Genomic DNA, 12,427 nt, shown 5'->3' on the forward strand with positions numbered 1-12,427 from the left:
GCGTCCCAGTACTGAAGGAGTTAAACTAACCTTAACCTTACCTTATCTAGCCTATATACAGTCTAACGTAATCAAAATTGACCTGAACTTACCTAAGATACCAATACTCAATTCGATTTAATCTAACACAATAAAAATACTTGTTGTTTTCCGCATTAACCTTCGATGTGTTCATTTCCTTGTTGACTTTTTATAATGATTTTGTCTTCTTGTTAATACTAATTCACCCACTTTCTCTCTCTCTCTCTCTCTCTCTCTCTCTCTCTCTCTCTCTCTCTCTCTCTCTCTCTCTCTCTCTGCTACATCATCACACAACCTCATCACCACATTTTCTCCCTCTCCTCCCTTCTTTCCTCCCTTCACCTCTTCTTTCCTCCATTTCCTCCATTTCCTCCATCGCATCCCTTCACCTCCACCCATTCAACCCTTTATTCCTCCCCTTCATAAGCCGATCTTCCCTTCCCATTCATACCCTCTCCCTTCATCTTCTCCCTTCATTCTCTTCTTCCTTCCCTTCATTTCCATCTTCATCCTTTCCTCCTTCCATACCCTGCCTTCCTTCATCTCTCATCCCTTCACCATCTCATTCCTTCATCTCCCACACCCCTTTCGCCTTCCCATTCCATACCCTGCACTACTTACCCTCCCTCCCCTTCCATACCCTGCCCTCCAGTCACCCTCCCTCCCCCCCTTCCAGCCTTCCTTCCTTTCCACATTCTAACCAAGGCTATTTCACGGATGGTGGGCAAAACTGCAAAGCCATTTTTAATCTCTTTCTATTTATTTTTCCCGCGAGAGAGAGAGAGAGAGAGAGAGAGAGAGAGAGAGAAACAGGATACTCTCTCACCTGCTCTTTATAACCATGACAGGAATTATCACTCACACACGCACACACGCACAAACACACACACACATACACACACACACACACACACACACACACACACACACACACACACACACACACACACACACACACACACACACACACACACATTTAAATAAGTTAGGTCAGATTAGATCAGGTTAGGTTAAACACACACACACACACACACACACACACACACACACAGAGAGAGAGAGAGAGAGAGAGAGAGAGAGAGAGAGAGAGAGAGAGAGAGAGAGAGAGAGAGAGAGAGAATAACACCATATCAACATCCAGTGACCGAAGCATTCCGATACAAAGAGCACCACGGGGACGAACCTTTATGGGAAACAGAGCCGAGTACTAATGTTGACACCTTTCTGAACGAAGCATTCTGGAACACCGCCATGCATGTAGAGGGAATGAATGGGAGCGAAACATTACGAAACTTTATTTCTCCCTTTATGAAACAGGATGAGAGAGAGAGAGAGAGAGAGAAAGTGCAGAATCTCTCTCTCTCTCTCTCTCTCTCTCTCTCTCTCTGATGTTGAATTAATTATTTTTTATATTTTATTATTATTATTATTATTATTATTATTATTATTATTATTATTATTATATTATTATTATTATTATTATTATTATTATTATTATTATTATTATTATTATTATTATTATTATTATTATTTTCATTATTATTATCATTATATTATTACTATTATTATTATCATCACTACCATTAGAGAGATAGACAAAGTGACTAAAAGCTGAAAATCTCTCTCTCTCTCTCTCTCTCTCTCTCTCTCTCTCTCTCTCTCTCTCTCTCTCTCTCTCATGAATAATACAGCTGTGGCGTGTTCTGCATTCTCTATTACATTGATTATTTGATGCATACTTGATGTGCGTAGCGATGCTGTACTCTTGTGTGTGTGTGTGTGTGTGTGTGTGTGTGTGTGTGTGTGTGTGTGTGTGTGTTGCATTTTTTTCCTTTTTTTAGTGATTTATCAGTTTTCCTCTTGTTCTTCATTTTTTTCTTTTTCATCTTCTTCTCATTATTATGATGATGATGATAACAACAACAACAACAACAACAACAACAACAACAACAACAACAACAACAACAACAACAACAACAACAACAACAACAACAACAACAACAAACCCAAGACAAGCAATGAGCGCCGGTTTTCTAAGAGTCACCCCTTAAAATGTACCCAACAAAAAAACGTAACATTTTCAAGGAAGACTTCACTAGATAAACGAGATTGCATAAATGTAACTCTCTCTCTCTCTCTCTCTCTCTCTCTCTCTCTCTCTCTCTCTCTCTCTCTCTCTGACCTGAACTCAGCCCCGGGGTCACGGAAAAGCTTCTTTTGTCGCAGCGCAAATGAAAACGGATATCAATTGAGAGGGGAAGCTTAAGTATTTTTTGCTCTCTTTTTCTTTTCTTTTTTTATTTCATTTTAATCATCCTCCCGGGTATTTTTTTTTTTTTTTGTTTATTCACGTAATATTTTCCTTTGTATTCATCTGTTATCCAAGCCTTTGTATTGTTTCCGTTATTCTTTTTGTTTTTTTCTTATTTTTAGTTCTGAGATTGCCATGAAGTGGTACGGAATAGATAGATATATAAATAGATAGAAAGATAGATAGATAGATTGATATAGACAAATAAATAGATAGATAGATAGATAGATAGATAGGCAGATAGATAGACAGACTGATAGATAGATAAGTGGAAAAAATAGTAATAGCAATAAAAAAAGAACAAAAAGATTTAACAAGCGATAATATTAGTAATAGAATATAAAAATAACTCTCTCTCTCTCTCTCTAATGATAATGAGAGAAAATTAAGAAAGAAAATATGAAAACAAGGAAAAATACAAACAGGAAACGACTACGTATGTATGTATGTATGTATGTATGTATGTATCGAGTCATGCACATCCATTCATCTTTCAATATATTCGGCAATTTGTGATGCATGGGAAATACGTAACACACACACACACACACACACACACACACACACACACACACACACACACACACACACACACACACACACACACACACACACACACACACACACACACACACACACACACACACACACACACACACACACACACACACACACACACACACACACACACACACACACACACACACACACACACACACACACACACACACACACACACACACACACACACACACACACACACACACACACACACACACACACACAGAGAGAGAGAGAGAGAGAGAGAGAGAGAGAGAGAGAGAGAGAGAGAGAGAGAGAGAGAGAGAGAGAGAGAGAGAGAGAGAGAGAGAGAGAGAGAGAGAGGAAACTTTTGATAACAGAACAAAAGAAGAGGATGAAGACAAACAAGAAGAACAAGAACAATAGGAAGAGGAGGAGGAGGAGGAGGAGGAGGAGGAGGAGGAGTAGGAGTAGGAGGAGGAGGAGGAGGAGGAGGAGGAGGACACCACACCCATCACTCGCTCACCACAAAAACGTCATTCCCATTTCCCATCATGACTTGCAACCACCCCCACCACCACCACCACCACCACCACCACAACCACCACCACCACCACCACCACCACGTCTTACTCTCATCTATTCCTGTCGCTGAAGCTTCTATTATTCTCTCTCTCTCTCTCTCTCTCTCTCTCTCTCTCTCTCTCTCTCTCTCTCTCTCTCTCTCTCTCTCTCTCTCTCTCTCTCTCGCTCTCTCTCTCTCTCTCTACTATAGTGTACCGTTACTTCATGATAAAGAAAACGTTAAAAATATATCACTTTAAGGTAGACTCAAGTAATTCCAGCAAACTTACATTTTCTATGGAAGTTTCATTCGAGGTACGAGAACGCAGAAATTCTTAGCTGCGTTAACAACAACAACACATAATAAATAATAATAACAATAATAATAATAATAATAATAATAATAATAATAATAATAATAATAATAATAATAATAATAATAAAGTAATAGTAATAATAATAGAAAGCTAAATGAATAAAAACAAATATATAGATAAACAAATTGTCACATATTGCTTATTTTACAATTTTTAACATATGTACTGGTAATAGTAGTAGTAGTAGTAGTAGTAGTAGTAGTAGTAGTAGTAGTAAGAAAACTCACAGATCAACCAACGAACTAAGAGAGAGAGAGAGAGAGAGAGAGAGACTATACGATACCTCCAGTCACTTCACCTTTAACCTTCGTGCTTTTATGGCAGAGTGACGTACCTTGCAGTCACGAACACTGAGAGGAGGAGGAGGAAAAGAAGCAAAGCAAATACCAAAGAAACAATGTAATAATACAATTAAATAAATAAATAGGAAACGAGGAGGAAAATAGTGTGAAACAGGATTTAACGAAGTGGGAAAAGAGTAAAAACGAGGTCTGAGAGAGAGAGAGAGAGAGAGAGAGAGAGAGAGAGAGTTTGTTAAAGTTTTCTCATTGGGACTGAATACAAAATAGATGTTTTAACAATTAGTTGCCAAAATTGCAACTAAAAAAAAAGTGATTATTTTTTTCCATTACACATAAATAACTGTTATCATTATCATTTTAGTTACAAATCTCAATTACTTGTACTTTTTTCTTTGTGTAATTCTTAATAAGAGAAAAAATAAATCCTCTACTTATTATTATCATCATTATCATTATCATTATCATTATTATTATTATTATTATTATTATTATTATTATTATTTACCTGTAATTAACTAGCCGGCAGGTAAATTGTCAGAAATCACACCTGCATGACAAACAACAAAATGGCGAATTGCTTTAATAGATCAATACTCTCTCTCTCTCTCTCTCTCTCTCTCTCTCTCTCTCTCTCTCTCTCTCTCTCTCTCTCTCCAACAGACCTATCAGACTCTCTTTTGTACGTATGAGAGAGAGAGAGAGAGAGAGAGAGAGAGAGAGAGAGAGAGAGAGAGAGAGAGTCCTCCTTTTATCTATTTTTGTCTCTTGTGGGAACAGTTATTTCGTAATCTGTAATTTTTCCCTCCCCTCCTCTACTCCCCTTCCCCTCCTTCCTTCCTTCCTTCCTTCCTTCCTTCCCTCCCTCCCTCCCTCCCTTCCTTCCCTCTCTCCCTCACTCACTGTCTCATTGCCTTCCTTCCTTCCTTCCTTCCTTCCTTCTTTCCTTCCTTCCATTTCTTTCGCCTTATCTAATCAGTAATTTTTTTTAATCCCTGTATTAATTTGAACTTTTTGTTTCTCCTCTCTCTCTCTCTCTCTCTCTCTCTCTCTCTCTCTCTCTCTCTCTCTCTCTCTCTCTCAAGCACGTTCTATTCTTATCAATGACTCTGCTTCAGTATTTCACACACACACACACACACACACACACACCGCGTAGTGTAGTGGTTAGCACGCTCGACTCTCAATCGAGAGGACCGGGTTCGAGTCCCGGTAAGCGGTGAGACAAATGGGCAAGCCTCTTAATGTGTGGGGTGTATTCACCTAGCAGTAAATAGGTACGGGATGTAACTGGAGGGGTTGTGGCCTCGCTTTCCCGGTGTGTGTTGTGTGTTATGGTCTCAGTCCTACCCGAAGATCGGTCTATGAGCTCTGAGCTCGCTCCGTAATGGGGAAGACTGGCTGGATGACCAGCAGGCGACCGTGGTGAATTACACACACACACACACACACACACACACAGGAAAGCTAGGAAGCAGCAGCAACATAAATACACAAAAAATAAATATATAAATAAACAACACTAACATAATGATGATAATAATAATACTATAACAATAACAACCATAAAAATTAAACAGCCAACATTTTTCTACCACCACCATCACCACCACCACCACCACCACCATTACGAACAACAAAAATAACCACAATTATATTCCTGCACATCATTACTCACTTCCTGCTGTCACTGTTACTGCAGCCGTCCCTCCCTGCCACACTTCCAGCTACCTCCACGTCCTGCCACACTCCCAGCTACCACCCTGTCACACTTCCACGCCTTCCCACACTCCCAGCTACCACTCTGTCACACTTCCACGCCTTCCCACATTCCCAGCTACCACCCTGTCACACTCCCACGCCCTGTCACACTCCCACACCCTGTCACACTCCCACGCCTTCCCACACTCCCAGCTACCACCCTGTCACACTTCCATGCCCTGTCACACTCCCAGCTACCACCCTGTCATACTTCCAAGCCCTGTCACACTCCCAGTTACCACCCTGTCACACTCCCAGCTACCACCCTGTCACACTCCCACGCCCTGTCACATTTCCACCCCTTTCCACACTCCCAGCTACCACCCTGTCACATTCCCACGCTTTCCCACTCTCCCAGCTACCTCCACCCCCTGTCACACTCCCAGGTACTCCCACCCTGCCTCACGCCTTTCCCGCCACGCCACACTCTTGCAAGCGATAAGGAAACACAGGCAAGGTAAGGGAAGTCAAAAAGGGAAAAAAATAAACAGTCATATATAAATGGAGACGATGTAAACTGAATGTTAGGAAAGTACAGTTTAATCCCTTCAGTACTGGGACATATTTTTACCTTGAGATTTGTGTGCGATTAGACCATTCTATTGACATTAGGAAGGGTCTATGGAGGTCAGAAGATTAATAGCCACAGTCTTCACTATTTTAATCCCTTCAGTACTGGGACCCATATTTAACTTAGTCTTCACTATTTTAACCATTCATTAGGAAGGGTCACTAAATTGCTGAAGCTGTATAAAGTCACCAAATATTAAGCATAATGAATACAGAAAACGCGTCGTGGTACTGAAGGGGTTTAGGTTAACGGTAAGGAATCGAATACCGTACCTAACGTAACTTAACCTAGCCTAACCTAACCTAATGAAATGTAACCCAACCTAACCTAACCTAACCTAACCTGACCTGTCTCAAAAATTGGCTAATAAAAAACACAGTAGAAGGGATTAAAACGTACACAAAAAAAGAAAAAGAAAAAGAAAATACACCCAGCTGATTTGACGTCACATATATGAAGCCACGCTATTGGTCAACAAGGAAAAGAGAAAGAAAAGATAAGAAGAGGAAATGGGGTTAAAACAGGAGATAGAGAGGAAATAGATAATGAATGGAGGAAATGGAAACAAAACGAGATAGAAAAATGGATAACGAATAGAGGAATGGAAGGATATTATGATACTGCCATAAGGTCGTGTGTGTGTGTGTGTGTGTGTGTGTGTGTGTGCGTGTTTGACCTATATAAAAACCAACACAAGCGAACACAAAGGAAGGACACCAAGAGAAACATAGGCAGTAATGGCGTGATAAGACACCCCATACATAGCCTTACCTAACTTCCGCCCCCCCTTAAGACTCATTCAAACAAAACAAAAGGTAGTGACGAGAGCAGGAAGTGAAGAGGAGGAGGAGGAGGGGGGACAGGAGGTGGGAGGAGGAGGAGGAGGCAGCCTAGGCGCTAAAGTGACACCTTGAACACGCTAATCCATGCCACACTCTGCAGGTCACACTACTGATATACACCCCACCGCCACCTACCCCCATGTCCTCCTTCACCTACCTCCCCCTACCACCCGTAAAGACAGACAGACAGACAGACAGAGAGGTAAATAAACAAACCACCAAACAAATGGTTCCCTTTCCTTCCTACTAGGCCGTAGGGGAAGGTGGGGTAAGACGGACCACTTAACAAAGTATTGAGTCTAGAAACCACATCTATATGATTTTTGGGGTTTGTGGGTTTGTGGTGGTGCTTTGGGATGTTATCTTAAAAGTCCTCACCCGAGTCACGGTTTTTGAAGGAAAACAATGAAGCACAAGAATTTACAAAATAATATTTTTTCTTGGGCCAAGAATAAAATGATAGGGTAAGACGGATCCCCAGGGGTCCGTCTTACCCCGCAAACTGAACATGAAGAAACAAATTCTTATTGACATAAAGCACAGATAAAGAAACTTCCTCGTCATCGTCATAACCCTTCACATTGCTCATGAGTCAGATTTATTGGTACAAATCAAATGAAAAAAAGAAAAAAGAACACTCCCTAATTATCATCTCTCTCTGCACAACTTAATGACATAAATCACACAAACACCTCTTCCTCAGCATCATCATCACCATCTATCCCTGCACATTGCTCATGAGCCCAGCTTTTGCAATTAGCACAACAAACCCAACTTTACCCCATTAGTAAATATTAAAATGTCGAAACGTTTACAAAAGTATCTATGTTTACTATGCCAATTTATGGCATCTATATATCATGAATACACTCATGGGTATGTATAACATAAGTACTAAATCATTATAATAAATATTTCAGTATAAAACAAGCAGTGTCTTACCTTGTACATAACATCAGCAAGGGAATCTTGGCGTGCCTACTGGTAGTGATGATGTCACTGTTGGGAGACGTGAAGGACATCTCTTAGAGTAAAATTTTGAACCTCACCTTTTATGCTTGGATTTAGAAGGGGGGTTCCGTCTTACCCAACCTTCCCCTATATACTTATAGATAGACAGACAGACAGACAGACCTTTTAATCCTACATGGTTCTGTTCGGCGGTGTTCCTCGTTCTTTTGCTAAGTTCTGCTTCTTTTCCGTTCACATATTACGCATTTTAGAAACTTCACTACGCCGGCTTTTGGCGACATTGCTTCTTCCTCTGAAAATCTCTGCGCCAGCGGTCTCTCCAATTATTTTCTCTAGATTCTTGCAAGATTGACAACTCATCATGTTAATTGCTATATAAAATCCTGGTTTTCATCTGATGACTATATTAGGTTTAGATAATTTCGGTTTATTTATTTCGGTGTTAATCTTTTCATTAAAAAGAACACAATTTAAGAGATATATTCAATATTTTGCTCTTGAACAAATGCTTATGGCCTCGAAAATTACTAGACAAGAGTTATTTCATAGAATCAATAAGAATAATAAAAATTTCACTTCTGTTGAAAATATTTGGGTCAGCTGTCTCTGTAACATTGTCTCCAAATAGTTACGAGACAAGCAAGTTAATATCTCATCAAATTAAAAGTGTGTAGAATTATAGGCTCTGTATCCTCTCTCTCTCTCTCTCTCTCTCTCTCTCTCTCTCTCTCTCTCTCTCTCTCTCTCTCTCGTTTATAAAGCAGTCATTCCTTTTGTTAACATTCCGACAAACGTAGCGACGTAACGAGAAAAAATTTGTATATAGAGTTACAAGTGTTAGCGAGCTACAGGATGTGGCTATGATAAAGCTCTCTCTCTCTCTCTCTCTCTCTCTCTCTCTCTCTCTGAAACAGTTTGTCAGCACCTCGACCGCATTCAAAAGGCTATAATAATATTATGTGGTTGAAGTGCATTAAATTAAGCGCGTTATAGATTTTTTTTTTTTTTTTATAGATAGGCGAACAAGATCTCTCCATTATGAGCAGAAGAAATGCACTTGAGAACCCTGTTAATCATCTCTGCGGTCTTTGAAAATAGTTGTGGTGGGGCTACACTGGTCTTTAAGGATTTTTTTTTTTATTATTCTAGTAACATATGAACAAGATTTCTGTTTTTTTCTACAAAATGATCAAAAGAAATACACATGAGAACTCGCCTTACCATTTTCTTTTTGTCTGGTAGCCTAGTCTTTGAAAATAGTAGTGGTGGGGCTTACACTGGTCTTTAAGATTTTTTTTTTTCTTATTCTAGTAACATATGAACAAGATTTCTAGTTTTTTTTCTACAAAATGAACAAAAGAAATACACATGTGAACCTGCCTTACCATTTCATTTATTTTTTTTTTTTTCTGGTAGCCTAGCTTTTGAAAATAGTCGTGGTGAGAGAGTTAGCCAAACGTTTCTGATCTGACACCTCTATCAACAAATGGTTCTTTTCTTTCCTATTGTTTCTCTCCAGTCCCACACACAAATGAACTCCCATCCCTTTGTGTCACTATGAACGTCACTCATTCCTCAGACTGGTGGCACTCCGGAAAAGCTTGAGAGTAATGATGGTAATACGAGTAACATTTCCCATCGTGGAAGCTACGAAGTATATTGTATTCAGAGAGAGAGAGAGAGAGAGCGGAATTGACAAATATAAACGAAAGAGGGAATTCTCTCTCTCTCTCTCTCTCTCTCTCTCTCTCTTATAAAGGTCAACAGTTAACAGAAATAAACAAACCTAAACCTAACATCATTTTCATTTTTGACTAGACTATATGATAATTTTCAGTCATAATATTAGTTTAACGAAGATTCTACATCAGTTAAGAAAACAAAATGCATGAACACTTAATTATCTTTCTCATTATCCCTTGAAACTATTCGTGGTGAGAGAGGAGAGAAAGTTACCATTAATCTCTTTAGTACCAGGACGTATTTTCATATTCATTCTGGTTACTATTTGGTAATTTTATACAGCTTCAGAAACATATGTTGAAATTAGAATATGAAAGACTGGCCATTATTCTTTTGACCTTCATAGACCCTTTATAATGGAAATAAAGTCGTCTAATCACAGCCAAAAATCAAGGTAAAAATGCGTCTCAGTATTGAAGGGGTTAAGATTTTCAAGCATGTTTTGAATCTGGCGAGTCACCTTATGGTCTTTAAATGACATTCATGAGTTAAAATGTTTCGAAATGTGTTCTAGATGTTGTTTTTCCTGCCCATAAAAGAGCTACTATATTTTTAATGTGCTGGTGCAAGAGGGAGACGTTTTATGACTTTCATCATTTCATCAGCCTGTCGCGCAAGAGGAAGCCCGCCAAACGTTTTTTTTCTGGCGTGTACTCGTATCTTGCTATCTTCCTGTGCGTGGGCGCGTATACTTTCTTGCGGCATGGCGTGTGTCTATATAGGAGGCTGTGCTGTCTTGCCACGGAAGGAAGAGATAAGTTTGTTGATAATTCTATAATTGGACTACATTTTCAAACCTTTCTCAATTATTTCTCTACGGTGGAAGTTATTAATGTGGCTTAAGAGTTTACGCCACAGTACTTTTCTTGGTACGGAAGCAAAAGGAAAATTGGTAAATAATATTATAGTTAAACCGTATTCTTATTTTTTTTCGATTATACTTTTAGTAGTTGTATAGGTTAGTTTTTTTTTTTTTATCTTGTTGTTGTTGTTGTAGTTGTTGTTGTTGTTGTTTCAAGGATATTTTTACAGAAATCATTAAAACAAAAACACCCTTGAAAGCTAAATAACCGCCACTAGAACCTGTCGAAATATTACTGGAACCTTGAAAACACTCTTGCAAGTTTAATAACCGCCAACCTGCTGAAATATCACTCTAATCTTAAAAAATATCCTTGAAACTCTAGATATCCCAAATAACTCCCCACTGTACTAACTTAACTCTTCAAATAACTCAAATAACTCCCCACTGTTCTAACTAAACCCTCTTCAACCATCCCTGGAAGCAAGAAAACACCCTTGAACACCCCCAAACCAACTTCTCATTCTTGTTATTGTTATCGCTCGGACCCAAAGTAACTTCCAGCACAACGATTGAGATAAGACGACGAAAAATAAGAAATACATCGCGCCATCACATGCAAAGGACACACACACACACACACACACACACAGCAACGGAGAGTCACAGTGCATCCTGCCAGCGGCTTTATGAGTAAGCTGATGACTCCTATGTCCTCACACGTCTCTTTCTCTCTCTCTCTCTCTCTCTCTCTCTCTCTCTCTCTCTCTCGGTTGGTCTTTCTGGGTTTCTTCACACCCAGCAGACAGACAGACAAACAGACACGCAGACAGACAGGCAGATAAAAACAACGGGCTTCAGAGAAAGGGAGGGACAGTGGAGAGGGAGAGGGGTCGAGTGAGAGAGTCTTTCATGCTCTCACACAAGGACGGTTCATATAAAGGAATATTGTAATTCTACTGGAGAGAGAGAGAGAGAGAGAGAGAGAGAGAGAGAGAGAGAGAAATAATAATAATAATAATAATAATAATAATAATAATAATAATAATAATAATAATAATAATGATAATAATGATAATATTGACAACAACAACAACAACAACAACAACAACAACAACAATGATAATAACAATAATAATGACAGTAAACAGCAAGCAATAATACAAAAATCACACACATAGAAGAAAGAATAATAAAAAGATACAAAAAAGAATACTAACAGAGAGAGAGAGAGAGAGAGAGAGAGAGAGTGCGTGGCGGTGATGTTCTGTCATTATCTCATTTAGGTGACCGGTGGCAGTGATAGCAGCAGTAATGAATGCGTCACCTGTAACATCCTGTGCGCTGCTCACTTCCCACGAACATTGGTCTTGCCTCGTTTAGTCCATCCTTAGGGGGAAAGAAAATGAGAAACTGGACATTCCCGACAGAGTAACCGCGAGGAGGAGGAGGAGGAGAAGGACCCGTGTTCTGAAATGCCTTGCTCTCTCCCCACGAGTGTTTTCAAAGGCTACAGAGATGATGAGTCGCATTCACAAAGCAGTTTCTCTTTTACTATTACAGCAATCTTGTTAATCTATCACTGAAATGCTAAAACACCCTTAAAAACCATTGAAACCTTCTCATAGTGTTTTCAAAGGCT

At 39.4% G+C, this 12,427-nt stretch overlaps 1 protein-coding gene and 1 non-coding gene across 2 annotated transcripts in view; both read left to right on the plus strand.

The window, feature by feature from the left end:
- The window catches only part of LOC123502944 (proline-rich protein 36-like), a 22,030-nt gene extending 13,422 nt beyond the window's left edge, over nucleotides 1–8,608 (plus strand). The window contains exons 4-6 of the mRNA XM_045252237.1: nucleotides 5,797–6,312; nucleotides 7,369–7,440; nucleotides 8,577–8,608. Coding sequence (XP_045108172.1) covers nucleotides 5,797–6,312; nucleotides 7,369–7,440; nucleotides 8,577–8,608 — 620 coding nt within the window. The remainder of the gene's footprint in view (nucleotides 1–5,796; nucleotides 6,313–7,368; nucleotides 7,441–8,576) is intronic.
- On the plus strand, nucleotides 5,244–5,317 carry Trnae-cuc. The gene has a single exon. It is a non-coding gene; the product is annotated as a tRNA-Glu (tRNA).
- Nucleotides 8,609–12,427: the final 3,819 nt, after the last annotated feature.

The sequence above is a fragment of the Portunus trituberculatus genome, chromosome 13, assembly GCF_017591435.1.
Source record: "Portunus trituberculatus isolate SZX2019 chromosome 13, ASM1759143v1, whole genome shotgun sequence".
In the NCBI taxonomy this organism is placed as follows: Eukaryota; Metazoa; Arthropoda; class Malacostraca; order Decapoda; family Portunidae; genus Portunus; species Portunus trituberculatus.